Source organism: Brienomyrus brachyistius, chromosome 1, assembly GCF_023856365.1.
Source record: "Brienomyrus brachyistius isolate T26 chromosome 1, BBRACH_0.4, whole genome shotgun sequence".
Lineage (NCBI taxonomy): Eukaryota > Metazoa > Chordata > Actinopteri > Osteoglossiformes > Mormyridae > Brienomyrus > Brienomyrus brachyistius.
Window position 1 is genome coordinate 47,439,815 of NC_064533.1, and position 21,126 is coordinate 47,460,940.

The 21,126-nt window shown below is 44.8% G+C and overlaps 1 protein-coding gene across 2 annotated transcripts in view; it reads right to left on the minus strand.

Annotated features, from left to right (window-relative positions):
- The window catches only part of col4a2 (collagen, type IV, alpha 2), a 48,453-nt gene that overhangs the window by 8,891 nt on the left and 18,436 nt on the right, over nucleotides 1-21,126 (minus strand). The window contains exons 5-28 of one of the 2 annotated variants that reach the window (XM_048971931.1): nucleotides 9,121-9,255; nucleotides 8,999-9,043; nucleotides 8,338-8,454; nucleotides 8,101-8,169; nucleotides 7,985-8,020; nucleotides 7,844-7,897; nucleotides 7,708-7,743; nucleotides 7,442-7,495; nucleotides 7,291-7,362; nucleotides 6,162-6,206; nucleotides 6,010-6,057; nucleotides 5,883-5,918; nucleotides 5,686-5,730; nucleotides 5,269-5,317; nucleotides 5,066-5,173; nucleotides 4,765-4,911; nucleotides 4,373-4,444; nucleotides 4,096-4,247; nucleotides 3,501-3,573; nucleotides 3,211-3,317; nucleotides 1,371-1,554; nucleotides 990-1,031; nucleotides 665-739; nucleotides 447-545 (exon numbers count right to left, since the gene is read on the minus strand). In XM_048971931.1, coding sequence (XP_048827888.1) covers nucleotides 447-545; nucleotides 665-739; nucleotides 990-1,031; nucleotides 1,371-1,554; nucleotides 3,211-3,317; nucleotides 3,501-3,573; nucleotides 4,096-4,247; nucleotides 4,373-4,444; nucleotides 4,765-4,911; nucleotides 5,066-5,173; nucleotides 5,269-5,317; nucleotides 5,686-5,730; nucleotides 5,883-5,918; nucleotides 6,010-6,057; nucleotides 6,162-6,206; nucleotides 7,291-7,362; nucleotides 7,442-7,495; nucleotides 7,708-7,743; nucleotides 7,844-7,897; nucleotides 7,985-8,020; nucleotides 8,101-8,169; nucleotides 8,338-8,454; nucleotides 8,999-9,043; nucleotides 9,121-9,255 — 1,900 coding nt within the window. The remainder of the gene's footprint in view (nucleotides 1-446; nucleotides 546-664; nucleotides 740-989; nucleotides 1,032-1,370; nucleotides 1,555-3,210; nucleotides 3,318-3,500; nucleotides 3,574-4,095; nucleotides 4,248-4,372; nucleotides 4,445-4,764; nucleotides 4,912-5,065; nucleotides 5,174-5,268; nucleotides 5,318-5,685; nucleotides 5,731-5,882; nucleotides 5,919-6,009; nucleotides 6,058-6,161; nucleotides 6,207-7,290; nucleotides 7,363-7,441; nucleotides 7,496-7,707; nucleotides 7,744-7,843; nucleotides 7,898-7,984; nucleotides 8,021-8,100; nucleotides 8,170-8,337; nucleotides 8,455-8,998; nucleotides 9,044-9,120; nucleotides 9,256-21,126) is intronic. The other variant, XM_048972554.1, reaches the window with a different exon arrangement.

The following is a 21,126-nucleotide window of genomic DNA, read 5'->3' on the forward strand; positions in this document are numbered from 1 at the left end:
TAGGTAATTATTTAGTTTTTGAAACATCTAGGGGGGTGGGGGGGACAAAACATACCTGTAAAGTTCAAGTCCAAAAGGTACAAATCCAGATTATGTCACAACCAAGCAGTTAAGCATAAAGAGTTACAGACACAGAGGACTCAAATGGTTGGCAGAAACAAAACCTTGGTCTGGATCTGTACTTTCTGGGCCTGAACTTTCCACCTCTGGGACACAGAAATAACTCAGCTCTGTCCAGACTTGGAGTAGTCCAAGCTTGTGGTTGGCTGGAACGGTTCTTGTATAGCTGGACATTATTCTCGTTAATATACAATATTATCAGAAAAAAACATCTAATTTTAGCCCATAGCATAATTAGTTAGATGCTAAAGCACCAGCATGGTGTGACAGAGATGGATGCTGTGAAACTTGAGAAATTTGTAAGTTAAGATTAATCAGACACTCACCTGGGGGGCCTGGCATCCCTCCTCCACCCGGATCTCCTCTCTCACCTTTGAGGCCTTCTTCTCCAGGCAGTCCCGGTATCCCTTTACGACCAGGCGCACCTGAGGCAGCAAAAAGGCTTGTAAGATCTGACAGAACTAGGTCTATATTTACCATCTCGTTTTTTGAAAAATTTCTTGTTGCACAGGACAATCAATAACAGTTTTGGAGCTGAAATTACCTGGGTGACCATCGATGCCTGGAGCTCCAGGAGGGCCCCGTTCACCAGAAGGCCCTGGCAGAGCGATGCACTCTCCTGAGAAATCACAAGAATCCCACACTGCGTAAGGCCTGTTATTCTACTCAACATGGCCGTGTCTCATTGACAGCATGCGGAAAAAGGGTCTTATGAATTACGCCACAACAACATGACATTCAGTATGTCAGCATGTGCTGCTGCATCATGGGAAATGATGCATGAACTGATACTGAAATCAGAGAGAAAAAGAGGACATGGAGGTTTTAGGAGGCGACGGTAGCACAAGCTGTCCAGTTGGAGGCGATACCTGCAGCGTTCATGTCACCACCATGTTCCAGATCACAGCCTCCTTCCAGAATCAAGAGCAGAAGGTACCACAGAGGAAGGTTAGGGTTAGCCCAGTTATACACCCACATAAGCACCATGTGCTGAAGCTACAAGCGCATAGGTCACAGGGTAGCCCATAGCCCACTGAAATGTAGCAAGACCCCCAGCAGAGCATGGCGTCAGTAAGTTAACTGAGTTTATGTGTTGAACCTTCAGACTGTAATTACTGTTATTATAAATTTTGTTAATCATTCAGTAGGCTAGTATGGCTAAAATATACAGCTGAATAAAACTGTGTTTATGTGCACTGTCAAGACTCAGTAGAGAGATCAAGGAAGATTAAGAAGAATAAGGGACTAACCTGGAAGACCTTTGGGGCCAGGGGGTCCTGCTTGGCCATCATACCCTGAATCACCAGGAGGACCTGGCAGCCCCTTTTCTGCACCCAGAACTATGCCGGGGTCCCCTGGATCCCCATGGGGTCCTGGAAGCCCGGGAGAACCCTTCACTCCCTTCTCTCCAGGAGGTCCAGAGGGCCTGTCACCCTGAAGCACAAACCAGAAGATACATGCGAACAAAGACATACACAGACAGACAGACACGCACAGGTTTATAATTATATGTTTGTGGGACACTTTAGATGATGGAACACAAATACTTAGTAATAACTCAGTTACTACTGAAGTACAAATCATGAACAAACATAGTCACTACTTGAGATAAAAGATGCATCATGATTTAGCGATGACGAACAAACATGAGATCAGTATTTCACTTGTGTTATTCATGAGTCGTTCCTTCAGTAGTTCACAAAAGTTTACAGAAATAGATGTAGAAACACATATAGGGTCACCCTTTGCTCAAGGGGACACAAATAATGTGTACATGCTTACTTAGTGCATTAATTAATCAGTAACTAAGTGTTTCTTATGTACTGTTCCCATGTTCATCATTAGTCAGTCATGATGGGTGATGTATTCCATTTAGGAACTATATTAGTTAGTAGTTAACTAACTATTTAATAATTACCTAATAGACCCCGCATGAGATACATAAACCATTATAATTGATTAATGATGAATTAACACTTAGTTGGTAGTTAATTAATACATTAAGTAAGCGTGTCCTGCTACATTGTGTCCCCTCAAGTACAGTGTTACCACTTATGCTATTTATGACTTGTTTCTTCAATGGTTCACAAAGGTTTATAGAATTAACAGACATAGTGACAAATATAGGAACTGCTTGAGGAAAAAAAAATATTAATGATGAATCAACATTAAATCAGTATGTAACTCGGACTTAGTTTGTGGTTAATTAATACATAAGCAATAATACTGCCATATTATTTGCACCCCGTCAAGTAAAGTGTTAATCACTTTTGGAATTTTTAGTTTTTTGACTGTAGTTACCCCCCCACAACATCAAGATGGCAGGTTTCTATCGCATTGTGGGGACATTTGGTCTTCACAATGCAATATACAATACCAGTCAAAAGTTTGTGCATACCACAGGTTTTCACCACTGTTCCAATTTCATAAACTGCAGATTTTTTTATTCTGCTTAAGCATTATATAAGGCTAGTTGAGTGAACAACTATAAGTGAAAGTCAAATAAAACAAATTTCCATTATATCATGGAATGAGTATGTACCAGTGCATGTCTGACACCATATTAACTGGTTGTGTGGTGATGGCTGCGTCAAATTGGAGGCTGACGAAACTGAGCAGTATTTGATGTCCCTTGTACAAAGAATGCCTCAAATTTGCCCTGCTGTTATAACTGATAGAGGAGGTTATGTTGATGAATCAAAGATATGACATTTTCTTACTAATAACGGTACTCAAATGGTGAACATACTGTAAATTAATTTCTTAGCAAAGAATTTTGGGTGTATTTTTAATAAATGTTAACTGTAAACATTCAAAGGCAGATAATCTCAGAGTGTGAAAAATCTTTTGACCAGTAGTGTACATAGTAACCCCACCCTACCTCCCCACCACACACACACACACACACACACACACACACCCCACACCCTCTTATAAACGAAAGCATTATGGGTATACAGGTATACATGGGTAGATTCTTTATAATCATTTACAATTCAAAAGAATTCAAATTCAACGTCTTGCTATATTGGAAGATTATACAAAGGACATCAGTTAACATGCAGCCTCCAGAAGAGAGGAGGGACTCACAGGAGGACCTCGCATGCCAGGAATTCCGGAAAATCCACTAGGTCCAGGCTGACCTGGGCTTCCGGCGTCCCCTCCTACCCCAGGGTCCCCTGGGTCACCCTGAGGTCCTACGAAACACCCAGAGACTCAGCCTCCTAAATCAGCCATGCAAAACGCCTGCTTCTCTGCTATCGCCGTTAGCATTTTCAGCCCCATTATTAGCTGGAGACGCCTCAAAGAAACACAGGCTGTTCCCTATGAAGCGGAAAGGAAGATCACACCGCGGGCAGGCGTGCTGGGGCAGCAGGTACCTTTTTCTGTGGCTTCCCTCTGCGCTCCTTTGTGGCCCTTGGGACCCGGAGACCCTGCTGGGCCTGGGAAACCCTGCAGATGAATGATTGAGAAGGAGCTGACTTATGCATGTGTGGCTACATCTGCAAATCGCATCCCATATCCAAAAGGGAAACCGATTCCACAGGATCCAGGAATCAGTTACGTGAAGAAGGCACTGAACCCCAAATTACATTTACTCATTTATTTGATGCTATTATCTGGCTTACAGTAGAGGGAAGGGTTATAATGTATCTGTGCTGCCTGGAATTTGAACCCATGACATTGATAGCGCAAAGCTCTACTAAGTTAATAATAATGCACCCATCCATCGATCCATCCATTCATCCATTTTCTGAAGCCACTTGTGCTATTCAGGGTCGCGGGGGGGTCCTGAGCCTATATCGGAGCCTACAGGCTCAAGGCAGGGAGCAACCTAGGATGGGGCACCAACCTATTGCAGAACGGCATGAGCAATGTTAGGTAATTTGGTTATCAGACTGAATAATATTGTGTGAATAACAACAGCTAAACTGACAGTGGCTTGTGTGTCACCCCCAAAAGATCAGATCTTACCGGCAATCCGTCTTCACCCTGTGGTCCAGGCTGGCCTCTGTCTCCTGGTTGGCCCCACTCGCCTCGGATGCCTTGCTTGCCGGGTGGCCCTGGCAGGCCAGTACGGCCGGGCGGGGACTCCACAGTACTGCACTGGCAGGGCCCCGGGTCTCCTAGAGGAAGGGGCCCATTGGAGATATGCTCAATTGGGCTCAGGCCTCACCTGGGAAGCACTTTGATATTCGGACCAAGGATGTAGGCTGAGAATCTGCCATGGAGATAGATGTCGAAGCTTCACCTTTAGGACCTTTCAATCCAGCAAGTCCTGGACGCCCACTTTCACCCAGTAAACCTCTAAACTCAGTTTCCACTGAAAAGCAAAAAAAACAATAACAAAAATTGGTGCATGAACCGTCATTTTGTTCATCAGTGTTGCACACCATAGCCATCTGCCACCCTCTCATGGCGTCTCCTTAATCAGGAGAGGTCACTCCTCTCCAGACTGCTGTTCTTCTTTGGTCCCACCATAACACTGGTGTCCACTTACCTAACACTCCATCCATGCAGACCCACAGGCAGAACATGTGTTTGTTCCCTCCCAGCTCTCTGCAGACAGTCCACATTTTTGTCCCACTGAGAACATGACCGTCTGCAGGTCCCCGAGGACCAGATTGGGAAACACTGACTTACAAGATCCTATAGGACCAGGGTCTCCAGGAATGCCAGGCCGACCATCATCACCAGGAGATCCAGCGATCTGAGCGGGGGCTCCGGAATTGCCAACATATCCTTTGGTGCCTTTCCATCCTTTCAGTCCAGGGGGACCAGCCAATAACCCTAGGAATCACACAAAAGTATAATGTTTGGCTTATTTTCTTCCAGCTGTAAAATGTTCTTTGTACACCAAAGAACCAGAGAGACTAGAGAGAACTAGAAGAGTAAAGCACAGTTCATGCATTTGGAATTGGTCATAGCCTAAGTGCCGTCTTACCACTGCTGGTGTCGGGTCGAGGTCCGGAAAGACCTGGCACACCCTTCTCTCCCCATTCCCCGGTCTCACCCTGCGGGCCCATCTCACCCTGAGGGCCTGGGGGCCCCACTGCAGTTTCAAAACAAGCATGGATTGGCTGTCAGAATGAATATTAGATCAGGTGATAATCCTAAACATTCATACTCCGTCATCATATGACTTACCTAAAGTGGTCCCAGAATCTATCACATCACCAGGGTCTCCCCTCTGACCCTGAAACACAAGTCTTGGTGTTACTCAACAAATACATCAATTACACTTTGGCAAAGTTACTACCATATGTGTGTTTTGACTGCGAATAAACATTAATGTGGACCCAAGATTCTGACCTTGTGTTGTGACTGTAGTCCTTCGTGAAATTGGACCTTTTTAACAACTCATATTAATTGGCCCAAAGTGACCATTGTAAAAACCTTGTTGGGACCAGCAATCAAGAATACCTGACAGCTGTTGGTCCCATTGGAATCACTTAAACTTGAAGTTAATGAAATGTTTAGCTGTATAAATAGACCAAATGAAGCATGCAAACTTCTTCCTGTCTTTTCTGTCTTAATATGCGTGCCAAGAAAATTGCATGAAACCTTGGCTCCGTTTCTTCCATGTAAACCAGGAAATCCGTCAAGTCCCTGGAATGAGAGACGAGCAATAATTAGTAGACCACCCATCTGGACAAAATCTGTAAACTCTTTGCCTGAATCTCCTATCCTTCACTCTGTTCTTTGATCCTCCGAGTGACAGCCAAGCTAAAGGGACAGGAAAAACGCCCAGGTGAACTCACCGGTGCTCCGGGTTCACCGTCAAAGCCCGAAGATCCCTGAAAGTAAAGTGAGATCAGATAAAATTTTGACAGCTACAAAAACAAAAGGCTACTTAGCCAATTTGAAAGAATATAGCAAACTGCCAACCCGCTGGCCAGGAAATCCCATCACTCCGGCTTCTCCTCTGTTATCAGCCTGCAGAGATAGACAGGAGAATGGCGCATACATTCTCAGCTCAGAATTCTGCTCTTAGTTTCTTAACAGGCAGCTGAACGGACGCTAACAAGCGGCTCACTTACATTGTCGCCTTTATCTCCTCTCATCCCCTTTTGTCCTTTTTCACCCTTTGAAGACAAACAAGCAAGCAGAAGCATTTTCAGAAACAAATACAATGTTAAGTTGCCTCAAGCCTTCACACATGCTTGCAATATTTCCATTACAGAAGTTCTCCAAAATGTGTAAGGAGTCACGTGATTCAACAACCAGAGTTGGGGGCCAAACCATAGGCGACTGTGGACCCTGTTTCGGGGGGCTTTAGCCATCCTATTTTTGTGCCCATGTGAAAAAATATTTTTTTCTAAAAACATTTAGCAATTTATCTGGTATTTACGTGCACAGAGAGTACAAATTTTATCGTCATGGGGTGGGATGGTGTCCTGTATCTCTTCAGCTTGATGATGGCCCCTATGAGGCAAATCCTAGCATTATCCATGGCCAAACTTGAAGCCTTTCCTGGTAGAGGGTCCTGGTAGAATTTCACCCATAAGACTCATTTTGTGGTGATGGGTCACATATAGTGTCACGTCCTGCCAATCACATGCACCTGACCTTCCTGTCTTCTCCCTGGCGTGGCCCTAACAAGCCACGCCTATTACTCATTTGTTTTACCTCTTGTTCCTAACCCTCATGTTAATCACTCCAGCTGCCTCTCATTAGCTCCCTCGTCAGTAATGTATAAAAGTACTTCTGAGTCCTGTTCCCCAGTCCTGTCACTGGCATCATTCCTCCCATTGCCTGTGCCTTACCTTTTGCTAGCCTTCCTGTTTTGAGCTCTCATGGTCCCATTTTGTTTCACTGTTCCTGTTTTTTAACCCCAATAAGATTCCCTATTATTTGCCTTACATCTGTTCCTGATGCGCTCCTTTCTGGGACGGATAGCGAGATGTCTCTCCAAGGGCTCAGGGCCTGTGACACTGACTACGGGCTGACTGGCTATGACACAAGGGCACACAATATTCAAAACAATATCTTCTTGTCTAAGGCCTAAGACATAACAGACCCAATAGACCTCCCTCCCCGGGCCCACTGATGTCAAATTTTTTTCCAGAATGGAAGCAAAACTAATAGTTCACTTTCTCAAGGTTGTTTCATCACCATATTAAAAAGAAATCACATGGTATAAGTGGTTCTCAGATACGATAGACTCACTGGTAAGCTGCCATTTGGTCCGATATGCTGATGAGTGCCATTCCCGGGCAACCCTGGTTCGCCAATTTCACCCTGAGTTCAGAAGACAGACACAGTGAGAACCTCCTTGTTTTCTGAGATCTACAGCTCCCCCTGCAGGTTGACATCTTACCTGATCTCCTTTGGCTCCCTTTAACATTTCCCTTGACATATGTGGAGTGGAACCCTAAAGGATTAACAACAAAAGGTTATTGTTGGAAGGCGATTTTCATATTAATTGCATTAAAAGGACAGGTTGAGTTTCAAATCCAATTAAACTATAACCCTCAATTAAATCAGTTCAATTTCTCACCTGCAGAGGGCAGCATTTTTTTAAACAGAAATCTAAACCATCTAAGAATTTATCAGAGGACAGTTAATGAATAAACAAAGGCTTACCTTTGATCCTTTGAAGCCAGGGACTCCACTGGGACCCTAAATTTGAAACAATAGAACTCAGAAGTTAAATTCTTCATGAGGAAATCATGCATTTCTCAGCCCCGATGGAAATCATCTGTAGTGAAGCCGCACTCACCTTCGGCCCGATGTGTCCAATGGGGCCGTCTAAACCAGGGTAGCCTTCAGGGCCCTGAGAGAGGCAGAGAGAGAATGTGAATGAATACATGGATACAGGAGATGCAAGTAAAGAGATTTCAGCAGAGAAATGGGAACTCACCATTAATCCTGGGGAGCCTGGGGAGCCGGGATCCCCCTGGAAGACACAGGGAACAGTCTCTCATGTCTTATCTAAAAGAGAAGCCTGGCTTCTGAACTATCGTCTCATCCGCTCACCTGAAAACGTCTCATGTACACCGTCACGTCTAAGGGGTCTCCTTTCTCTCCCTTCCTGCCAGGTTCCCCCTGTTTCATAACAGTGATTTATTTATTTTTTTGTACGATTTTCCTGGAACATTTATTCACATAAAAAAATCATTACAAAATTCCATATCCTTCATTAATTTCTAATTAAACTAACTGAAAGCCAACTGTAATAGTCATCTCTGTCCACTAGGGGCTTTGGATACGCACCGGGAAACCGGAATAACCCATCAAGCCTGGTTGTCCTGGAAACCCACTTTCTCCCCTGGTCCCATTGCAGCCATCAGCGCCTGGTTTCCCCCGGGGCCCTGACTGCCCTGGGTGACCCTGTATCACATGACCAAGTGTCACAGAGGTGGCAAATCACTGTTAAGAAAAATATGCAACTCCTTTCTTTTTTTCGCTAGTATCATAATTTATCTCCTGTAGATTAACATAAAGAAAAAGGCATGAACATCACACACACAGACTCACACATGCACACACATACTGTGCATATACATTGATGGCTTCTGAAAAGGTGGATAAAGACATGACATAACAAACGCATACACCGGTTTATGACGAATACAGCAGGAAGCTATGCCAACATTAGCGTCACACAATTCCAAATAAGACTTGTGACCCAAGAAAGTCACAGTATGACACCAACGACTGACTCTCCATGTCAAATGTCAAAATGCAGCTTGATTGTAAAGAAGGCGGGTCCAAGCAGCTAGAGGAGGTGGGGCCAAGAGATCCGATTGGTTGGACCCACTTCCTCCAGTTCATTTTTTCTTCTGTCCTCAGAACATTTATTGTGTAAGTAAAACTCCCATGAGCCAAAATGCATTGTGGATGCTGTGATTGGTTCTAGGGAGCTGTCACTCACCGGAATGCCATCCGCTCCTTGGAAACCTGGCACACCTCCCAGCCCCTGTAATTGGGTGGCAGAGTGAGGCTGTTAGGTTGCTGCCGGTGTAAGACGAGCTTTATGAATCGACAGACGCTCACCACTCCTCCTTTGGGTCCAATAATGCCAGGGGGTCCTTGATCACCCTTGTGTCCCTTAGGACCCTGAATTCCCAGCTCCCCGGGGTATCCTGGGGGGCCCTGGGATCCCTGGGGGCCAACTGGTCCTGGCCGTCCCTGAAACCATGGCATTAACATTGTCATTAATATCAAGCGACAGTCAGAGTGTAACTGGAAAACCATTCCACAACAATATGTCATGCCATATGGAAAAGACACCAACTATGTTGGTACCAGGTAAAAATAAATCTGTTTTTATTTACTCGCAATTGACAGACTCACCACTTACAGCTTCACATTTACAAATTGGCCAGACTGGATTCAAAGGGAAATTGCAGAACCACCACAGAAGTAACAGTAACACACCCTACCTTATTTGTACAACAGCATGATTTTAATAAAAGAAGCACTGTATACTTAGAGAACTTTTGTATTTCATGTTGAAGTGTTTCCCAAAGCCGACACATGATTTTCTCTGAAGCCGTGCAATGTTCATTAATTACCACCAGATGGCGCCAATTTCATATCCTAAAATTTGAGCCTTGCGTCATTTCACGTGGCTTAGGGTGAATGTTTTTCGCATCGCCACCTACAGGACACTTACTACACACTTCACTAAACAGCAAGTTAGCATATAAAATTACAATTCCTCAAAGGGAAAAAATGTGTGTCTATTTTGCTAAATTCCTATTTCTGACAAGTCACGGTAGACTGAGATCTGCCCCCCGCTCCGCTGTGGTTAAGCATCTTAGCATGTGCTTTCACACAGTGATCCCAAGGGAAGACAAACCCTCCACTCATAACAAACTTCAGCTCACACTCCCTCCATGGTGCCCAGGTTTGCAGATAAGGCTTCAGGTTCAAGCCCTCTCTACTTCCAAGCTAATTGTGATTCTAAAGCTAATTACAGCTCAAATATGCGAAAAAATGTGAACATTTCTTAGGGACACTTTCAGTCTGAACATCAGAACGACAAAATTCATGATCTAACGTATTTTCATAATCTAATTTAATTAATTGTGTGTGTAGAACAGAACAGAACAGAACAGAATAGAATAGAATAGAGTAGAATAGAATAGTGAAATAATCAGCTACTCAGCTACCCACTCAGCTACTCTTACCGGTCCCTCCACCCCAGTCTATCTGTGCCTTTGTGTGGTGACTTCTTCTGACCTAGGCTGATCTCTGCTAATGTTTTTTCAAGTCTCCCACCCGGATGAAAGTGTCATGTGAGCTGGGGACATCTCAAAGATCTCATAAATCTAACCAAAAGACATGAGTCTGCTAAAATTAAAAAAAAAAAAAAAGATACTGATTAGATAGTCACTGACCTGGCTCTTCACCTAGCATATTCCGCTTTTGTACTAAGTCCGTCGTTAGCATATCATTAATCGTAAGCTGAGTTTTGATTCGATTTCAGAATGGACACCCTTTTGCGCCTCTGTTCCACGCAGAGATTGATTACCAGCAGGTGTGTCATGTGAGTGTTCACACCAGAAAAACCAAATGCTTGGACACTTCTGGCCGACGAAACATTAAACTCATGGTACATGTGGGGGTCTCTGTGTCCATAGCAACCATCCCTATTTTGCAAGTATTTGTTTCATCCAGAGCTCTGAGGAGAAAAAAATAGGCGTTTATTGGGAGAGCTGGGGGTTCACGCCTCTCTGTTGAATACCCTGGTAAAATTAACCTGAGATGAGAAAACCAGCTGGGGTTAAAAAAAATCCAGCCTGGTGAAGATTCCCATGGCTCTTAAACAGCACTGGCCTCGTAACACATGGCTGTAGAGTTACTTTGTGAAATCCTATTTTCTTAGTCAACGGAAATTTAAAGGCAAATTAAACACAAATTAGCTGTGCACAGATTTTGAGGATTAGACGAACCTCGACCACATACAGAGCCTCCAAGATTGGAGTGGGTGGCAGAGAATCCAGCACACGAGTTATATGACATGTTCATACCGCTACCGAGCAGAGTATCCGCAAAAATGGAAGTCGTAGCGCTTCGCCATGAGTTCACGGTACATTAGACAAGAATACAGTCACCTTCAGTTTGTCAGTACCAAAAAAACAGCTAAAAGCAAAGCCAATTCGCCTGCCACAGGGCTGTTTGTGTGCATAGGCTGCTCAGCCGTAGTTTAGGCTCTGCTGTGTTGAGTCGGCTTGGGTGCAGTTTCATGGCATCCCTGATCCAATGGAGATAATGTGAGCAATGAGGCAGAAAGCTGGGCCTGCCGGTTGGACACCTCCCCTTTCTGTTGTCTTCAGAAACAGGGGGACAGACGGGTAGGGTCAGCATGTGACTGATGCCTTGAGGCCACTAAGGCTCTGTGTATATATGGAGCGACCACAATATTGTCCAGCGTATATTCCTCATATAAACAGAAAATTTAAAGTGCATGTTTATTTTATAGAAGAAATTTAATACTGAGATATCTACAAGCAAGAGTAACCTTCGGCTGTGCCGTAGACAGCAGCTGAAGGAGTTCTCTGGAGAACATGTTACGAGCAAATTATCTGGAGCAGGCCATTAACTATGCCAATGATGACCAATAGATACGACAATTATGATCGTGTTCAAAAATCCCTGTCTGTTATGGGAAGAGGGGGGTTTATTCTTGAATGTCGTGTTTATTCTGGACACATTAAAATGTCTCAGCAACTGTAAATAAAAAAAAAATTTAACTGATGGTAACAGCTGACAGCCATTTTCACAAACGCTGATCGACAGTGTAGAACCACACCGAACTGCACTGTGTGATCGAGCACGCTACTGCGGCTTATTAGCAAGCAGCAAACCCAAATGGTGATTGACAAACACTTCCTCAGCACTTCCCCGCTTTCATTCCAATGCGAGCAGCCCCCGCAGAGTGCTCCATGAGGAACGCCCCCCTTCCGTGTTTCCAGATTCCCCCACGGGCTTCAGGAATCCTTGAGTCTGTTCTCCAAATGGAGAAAGTACGGAAACGTACAAAGGACGTTTCCTAAATGCTTCCGGGCATGTAGGTCAGTGTTCTACAGTCACTTAGGGAACATCTGCTGGGGAGGCGAACATGCACATGAGACAACATCTGGTGTGTTTTAACAAACTCTGCGGTACTTAAGATCAGAAAAATGACCCCAGTCCACCAGCTTGCTAAAAACGTAAGAGCAAATTGGGTTTCTATGCTCATCCAAAAATTTTTGGCATGTTCTGAACCCAGAGAATATCATCCATCTACTGCAAATCCTAGCTACAAATTAGTTTACTGCATAACACACTAATCACTCGGTGCTCTATGTGCTCTAATGTGGCATTGAGGTCTCCCAACACCTTGTCTTCAGATCTCCATGGAAACACCCCAGAATAACCTGCAACACCTAATTCCAAAATTGGAGGAAAGGTTCTCAAGTTACCACATCAGTGTGAAAGTTCCACTTAGGGAAAAGCAAATGTAACGGAGTGCTATTGTTAACAAGTTCCCTCATGAGGATGAACTCTCTTTGTAACGTTAGTCAAAACAAAGAAAAAAGTATAGGGCAGTAAAAAGGAACAGTAGAAATGTGTAAGGCTTAAACAGACTCTTTAACATCTAGGAATGCCATCTGGCATGACTCTGTCCACCGCACAGGATCTGAGACACCCTTTCAAGTAAGGTCTTTAAGAGGACAGACTATGGATGAGAAAATGGGGATAAAATTACCATAGTAATTAGCTAAACTCAGATTGTTGGACTTGGCTTGTTCACAGGCTGAAAATACCGCAGTCTTATCCTTCTGTGACCACATCTGTATGGTCCTCAAGAGGAGGGCTTCCCCCACCCATTCGCACACTTCGGCAGGTTAGCGGTGAGGCCCCTTGGCGACTGCATGACTGCTCGCAGGTGCTACAAATGTCACGGCTGATTATCCCTGTGTATGATGATATAGTGGAAATACAGTGAAGCGTAAGCAACATGCAAATGAAACATGTGGCTCATTAAACACTGGGGAAAAAAAGCTGGTGCCCCATGCAGGCCAAACGGAACAGTACAAAACTGACACAATCCAAAAAATTGGAAAGTAGATTTTTCTTTTGACTCCAGTGAAAACTAGTTAAATCCACAGTCTCACAGCAGTGAGTCCTATGGGATGATGTCTCCATGTATTAGACTTCTGTGCTTGTGATCAGTAAGTTGATGCTTCAAATCTTGTGTCAACCCAAGTGATTTTACTATTAGGCCCCTGACCTCAATTTCTCCAGGAACTGGCTTGACCCTGCTTTCATATTTACATGTTTTACCTCCTTGATTACTCAAAGGTCTAACAGCAAATTTGTTCCAAAACACTTTTTTTGTGTTTTGTGTTCAGGCACATGGTATGAGTGGGACAGGTGAGATCAGTATGACAAACCCCAGGAGAAAAACACATCAGGAAACTTGCTGGAAAGCTGTGATTAAACTCGTTGTTCCATGAACCCTATAGGGGGTTAGAAATGGACAAAAATTTTGCTCTCACCTCCAGGATGTAGTTAACCTCACTTGTACACAAGCATGCACCCTCTTCCCAGTGTTGCTTAATGAGGTTCAATCTGAATAAAAGCTCAAACGGGGAAAAGCCAGGGGTTATCTGGCAAAGAGTGGTTTGGTGAATGGGTGAACAGTTCCTGGATGGTGTCTCAATCCTTGGCCTCAGTAAGCTTGGACAGAGTATTTACCTGCTGCTGAACATGCCAGCTGGCGGACGACCAGCCTTCAGACACCCAAGGTTGTGGAGCAGTGGCGTCCATCATGTCTATGACAATGTATCACTTGAAATGCTGAATAGGGTCACATGACATGGGAGAAAGTTTTTTTTTTTTTTTTTTTTTTTTTTTATGAAATCGGGGAGGAATGGCCTTTATGAAATAGGAGAGCAAAATGAGTACAAGAGACAGTGATTTGGCTTCAGTGCGGACAGGAAGACACAGGGACACAAAATGGGCATTTAGCTTGGTCTCTGTGTGTGGTCTTGTCTGTGTGGGTCCAAGAAACAGAATGAAGACACTTTTATATTTCTAGAAATAGCTTGCAGGCGAATGGTGTGGTAATCATATGACTTCTCCCCGGCTGGGAACATGCACATGCTCACCCCATCTTGCATGATGGTTCGTCCTCCGTGACGCTGTAAACTTCTCAAACAAGCACCTTCGCCACGTTACATTATAGTTCTTTTTTACAACTTCATCCTGGTATCTGAGGCCATCTACCACGACGGATCGCATAGAAGAGGAAGCAGCGAAGCCAAGTGTGCCGTGGACAGCCTCGAGGCTGTGGGAAGGTTTTAGGTTTCAGGACTGTCTGTGTTTTCATTCAGACGTAGCCTTCATCTTTTAGAAACGCCCCACAACACAGATACAGCAGATTAGAGAGAATAGAAATTATCAACATGATAAAGTGGAGCATTCCAGAATGGTCATGCAAAACAGAGGTCTCTTCTCTAGTCTATATTGTTTTTTAAGTAGTTTTCTTTTCTGCTTTAGGAATCAGCTCTGAACAGTAGCCTCTAGACTCCATTCATGGTTTCCATTAGTTACTACCAGGCAACACTTACAAAGCATAAAAAGTCACTCGCTATGCTCTCTTATGGGCTGACTGCAGTGAACAGGCATTGGGTGGACATTAAATGTCAGCTGGGGAGGGAGAATGAGTCCCGGGTGGATGGAAGCCATGACAACATCGTAATACCACTTTTTCCAGCTCCAGATACGTACTAACAGCTGCCGTCTCCTTCCTTTCCCAGAAACACCCCCTTAGCTACACCGGTACGGCAACAACTGAGCTCATGCAATTTCATGCTCCCTTTCTCGGTCCAACGAACTCCTGGGATCTCCACATGTAGCTGTAGAAATGTTGGCATTTGGATTGAGGGGAGAGAAGGGAGGAGTTTGATAACTGAGCGTGGTACCTGATTGCTAACAATCCCTGTGAGTTAGGAGTTATCGAGGTGGGGCTGGGTGGGGGGGTGCTCTGGGAGGGGGGCTGGTGCCTGAACCTCACACTGATCCTCATTCACAGACGAGGTGCCAGCTGTGGAGCTTGATGTTGAGGGATGCTTTGGCAGTGCATGCTGTTCCACCATTAATGCTAAATCTCCCCCAAGGCCCTGAGAAACATCCATTTTGCAGCGGTGGGGTTTCCAACAGCTGCAAGCGACAGGCGGGAAAATGCCCCCCCCCCCCGGGATGACCTCCTGGGCTGTAACTGTAACCCAGAAACCTGTGATTCATCTGTCACACGAGAAAGGGAAATCGGAGGAGTGCAGATTTCCACTGCTGTCAAGCTAATTAGATACAATACAGTCTGATGAACGGCACCTTGGGAAATCATGATATCCATAGATATGGCAAACTCTACTCCTCGAGTTAACTTATTAGTTTGGCCCTGAATCTCACCATGTCCAATTCAAGGCCTAGACTACCATTACTGAAAGTCTGTCTCTATAAAACTGGCTAAAATACTCAGGTAAATCAGCTTAACGCGTCGGTGTTTACAGCACTGTGAGCAATTGAGTTCCTAGCTCTAGGACTTTGTCTTTGAATGTTTCCACCCACTGACTGAGAGGGTTAATGGGATCTGCCTGCTGCTTCACCTTGTTAATGTTTGGGAAATCCATTAGTAATCACAAGGGAGCTCATGCCAGTGGGAAAATCAGTTCCATAACGTTGAAATTTTTGGTCCCAATTACTTATTCGAAATCTTGCCAGAATGCCTCTTTTTCACAGCAGTAACCATTTCCACACATAACGTTTTTTAATTTCATCTTAAAGAGACTGTCTGCTGGCATCACCACAGAAACAGCTTTAGTTTAATTTATTTACGAGACACATTTCTCCGAATCGACATCGAGTATCGGAGAGCATAATCAGCCAGTGGGCCTGGAGAATTTGGGGTTAAGGGCTTAGCTCAAGCGCCCAACCGGGAGATTCTCTGTACAGTGATTACTCTGCCGAGCATGAGATTTGAACCTGTGCCCTTCTAGACATGGGCACAGATCCCACAACCTGCTGAGCTAAACACTGAAGGGAGCGTAAGAAATGTAAGAGTATTTATGGGCCTGACATTGGGGAAGCATCCTGGGACTGTGGTGCTAAGAATGCTAAGGTTGTGAGTTCAGTCCCCATATGGGCCACACATTCCTTTAGGATCAGAAGATCACTGGTTTGAGTCACATGTCTGTGGACCCTTGAGCAAGGCCCTTAACTCTCAGCTCCAGGGGTGCTGCATGTTGGCTTACCCTGTTCTGTGACCCCCCAAGCTATGGAGAACAAGATGAGGTTGGCAAAGAGAAGCATTCCACTGTTCCAGTACTTGTGCAAATGGCAAGTAAAGGAATTAGCATTTATCATCACTGAAGAACAGTGAGTCAGGCCCCATGCAGAAACATCACCTGGACGTCAATGAGTGGGGGTGGGTGGGGGGGCGTGTGCCCTCTGACATGACACTTCACTGGTCCAGGACGCGATTCTCTGGAATGAAGTGGCACATTTAAGGAGGCCAGCGGGCATTTTGTCTTTAAAAGGAGAACGCGAGTGCTTGGTCCTCTGGGAGCGAGTAAACACACTGACAGCTGGAGAAGCAGCAGAACTGCCGGCATCGAGGAGGCAACAGCGGGTACGCAACGCGCTGGGGGGAGGGGTCCTGGAGGGGGACGCGTGCACGAGTGAGCACGTGTGAGCCAGAGCATACTGATCAGACACTTGTTGACCTTAACCCCCACCCAGCCCTAACCTTCACCTTAAGTAACTAAACAAAATACGAGATTCTTGGCATTATTACTTATTTGATTGCATTCACAGATCTTTGTGGGGAGCTGAAAAATGGTCCCCACAATGTCAAAAAAACAGGCTTTTATTACATTGTGGTCAACATTTGGTTCCCACAATGTAATATATACCTAATCCACACATACACCCCCACACACACACACACACAGACCTGTATGCACACATTTGGCTCCATGCATTACAGCAGACATAACATTAAGTTCAAATGTAAACGTCGTCACTCAGTAGTGTGTTACGCCCCTCGTTGGCCTTTGTACCAGCACAGGAATGTTAATACTGAGGTCCTGACTAATTTAAGATCCTCAAAAAAGGCAAGAGACACAAAAAGCAGGCAGTGGATGGTGATGAATAACAAGGTGGAATTAAAACACCGCTGAAAAATAGCCTGCACACTGAATCATGGGAAAAAGGCCGACGGAAGCCCCTCAAGTGCTTGGGAAAATAAACTACAATAAAACAAATAAAAATAAGGCAGAGGCGAATCCCAGGCACAAGGCAATGCCTTCAGATCAGGCTGAGAAAGTCGCTTTCCCTGCGGGTCTCTGGAAAGGTCCGTGCAGGGGCGTGATGACCTGGGGCCAGGGGAGAAGTTGCCCTTGGAAACGAGGACCAGAAAGTCAGAGAGCAGCCTGAAGTGGCCAGTCATCCACGCGGATCAGTATCTTACTGCCCTTCCCTGCTTTGGACAGCATCACTTGAAGCAGAAATGTCAAAAATTCACAACAACTAAAAAATCTGTACAAAATAACAAAATATGTTATTTATTGACCATTCTGCTTGACAGCGAAGCCTCTCAATAGTTTCTTCCTTTAGTTTCTCTCCTCCCGGGGCTTACTGGAATTTAACTTGGTTTATCCCTCTTGGCTAAATCCTGTGACAGACTGTATTTTAATTTTATTTATGCTGTTGCAGGGAATCGAAAGAGTCAATTGTTACTGTAGAAAAAAAATTACATCCCCCTCCCTATTTAAAGAGTAAAATTCTTGACAGGAAGGTAACGAGACAGGGGGCAAGGACAACCGGTGACACCGGAACATCCTCTGATGTCATAAGTTTGTCCACTGAAATAGCACATCTTGAACTAGTTTAGCTCTACTTTTAATCACCTGTGTCAGATCCCAGTCTCTCCCTTTTATTTTGGTCTGTCTGAGTCACCCAGTTCATCAGTTAAGCTTTCATTCATTCTGATCTGGCAGATGCTTCCTTCAGGCCCGCTGTATACAGCAGAGCTGAGTGGACCTTCTGATGGACATTTTTTCCTCCTGGACTAAGATCGGTTTGGGGGAACGGCACTTTCTCTGGGTAGTTTTGGTATTTTTCTTGGATGTTTCATCCTAAGGTTAGCACTGTATGAAGGCTATGGTCCACATGGACGGGTATAATTCTGGGGTCGCGAAATGGACCGGTGGCCCAGAATCAGGCAAGGCCCGGGTGTGGCCACATTCCGATGCCTAATCATCTCATCAGCATTTCCAAACAGCCTCACTGAGATACTGATCCTGCCAAAGGGCGCCTGACTGCTTGGCACTCGGTGGCCTGCATCATGTGACATGTACCCCTGGGGGAACGTGGTGTTATGTAAACACAGAAAGCGAACAAACTGTGAACCTGCCGCTCATTAATTAGTGGTGCAAAAAAGAGAAAAATTCAGCTCTCATGTACACATTCTCTTGAATGGTGTTTAAGCAAGAGAAATACAGCGTGTATGTGTTCAGATTTCTGAGTGATATAGCATGTTCCAATGCCTGAGGCATACAGGCTGCTTGGACTCCTGAGGTCTATAGCCTGACGCATACAGCCTGCTTGGACTCCTGAGGTCTATAGCCTGACGCATGCAGCCTGCTCGGACTCCTGAGGTCTATAGCCTGCGCATACACCCTGCTCGGACTCCTGAGGTCTATAGCCTGACGCATACAGCCTGCTCGGACTCCTGAGGTCTATAGCCTGCCGCATACAGCCTGCTTAGACTCCTGAGGTCTATAGCCTGCTGCATACAGCCTGCTTGGACTCCTGAGGTCTATAGCCTGCCGCATACAGCCTGCTTGGACTCCTGAGGTCTATAGCCTGACGCATACAGCCTGCTCGGACTCCTGACGCATACAGCCTGCTTGGACTCCTGATGCATACAGGCTGCTCGGACTCCTGAAGTATATAGCCTGATGCATACAGCCTGCTCGCACTCCTCAGGCATACAGTCTAAGGCATACAGCCAAAGGCCTGTTCAGCCTGTTCAGACTCCTGAGATGTGCAGCCTGTTCAGACTCCTGAGATGTATACTTGCTTCCATGATCCCGACAGGACATGAGGGCCCCCTCCAGACTAAATGATACATTCATGACTCATCCACAAAGATTTGAGAGTAGACAGTGCACATGAGGGACAGATTTGTCAACACTTTGTGGAATTGAATCTTATAAACAGAAACTCTATATGGATGTCTACTATTAAATATGTTTAGAGATCGTTCAAACATATCCTGTTACACTCACGAGCTACGTGAGGCATGTATGAAGAGTGTGAGAAAAACGCGATTTCAGAGACAGGTGGTCAAAACTGGCAAAGAAAAAAAAACGAATTCGATTCCAGTGGAAGGATGTAAATTCAGAATGTGGATCATAAATACTCAGTAAACATGAGTATTTCTAAGATTCCCTCCATGCTTAACATTACTACCAAAGCAGTAGGAATGGACACGATAAACTAGGACAAAATTAAAGTAAAATTGACGTGAGACTGAAGCAGGAGAGTATTTACATTTTGAAGTGGATTTGTGTAGTTGTGGTCTACAAAATACTTCAATACAAATCAATGCTGGGTGCCTCAATTAGAAATTTAGGATGTGATTGTGAGTGTTTTGGTACAACAAAAATACCATATGCAGTACCATGTCGGAGCTATGACGGAGAAGAAGAGCCCTTTGAAATACTCAGCTCAGAGAGAACACCAACATAAGCTAAAGCGGATTCTATAGAACAGCTGTTTGATGTTCCACACCACAAACGCTGTGGACAGCCATAACGTTTATAGACCAGCAATTAATCAGGCTAAGGAGTAACACAAAGTGATGATAAACCATTGACTGATCAACATTCTATCTGGGGGTGGAACATTCTCTCTTTCTGCAGCAATAAGGGTTATGGCATTTGCCTCGACAAATCATGAGGAATTAGTTTTGTGTAAATTGGACTGTATCACAGTTCCTGAGGATCACTGGCCTTCATCTTGTCCGGTTCCACTTGCTCTGCTTTGCAGGTCAGCGCTGAGGTTTTTTCGTTCTCATGACACAGCTGCCGCCCCCATTTTCAAATTGTTGAGCACCAGCCAATCAGGCAATTACAGGAGAGTTTCGGAAGTAGGACTTCTAGGAAATTAATTGTTCGTAAATTCTTGTCCGTTGTTGCTTCCAAGATGATTTTCAATGTGAAACAGGAGACCGGCCTTCGATTTTGAAAAGCAAAAATCGTGCAAATAAATAAATAAAGGTAAAGAACGCATTCAAAAACTTCTGGTGTTTCCTAGAAATAAAGGTTAATAAGCAAGACAGAGCTAAACAATCACCTGAGGTGAGTTTCGGTGCAGTCTAAATAGAGACAACGTTGTATACAAATCCTCCACTGAACAGTCAACGGCCTGCAGATGCTAAAACGAGATCACATGCTTGACAGTCCTGTACTCCAGACTAAATACAGGGTGATGTGTTCTGTGACTCTCTGAACACCAATGACCTCGGAATGCTGTCAACCTCAGTAATGGGTGTTTGTACCAGCCTGAATGAACGACTGTGCTGGGTGGGGTCTTTTGCAGTGATGTGAAATGATCGGGCAAGTGTATTTTCATCTACAGGAGTGACCTGTCGAACATGTAAATGGTAAGGCTAAACCTAAAGAGCACCAGCTCGGATGGGGGGGGCAGTGTTTGTGGTTTAGCAACAGGTGCAACACAGAGCTGAAGTGACTTTCCTCCCCTGGGGGTACTTCCAGTTAGACTAGTCCTGGGTGGGCTTCTGGGTGGGCTTTACTGGGACAAAAATGTTCTGAGGGCAGAACGAAAACTTGATTTTCTCTTTGCGTCAATCACACTATAGAGGAGGTGGGTCCAAGCGACTGGGGGAGGCGGGACCAAGATGTCTAAATGTGAAACTCCCATGAGCCTCAATCTACAGAATAATCAACAAGTTCTCCTATGTTCTAAGTTCTCCTAAAT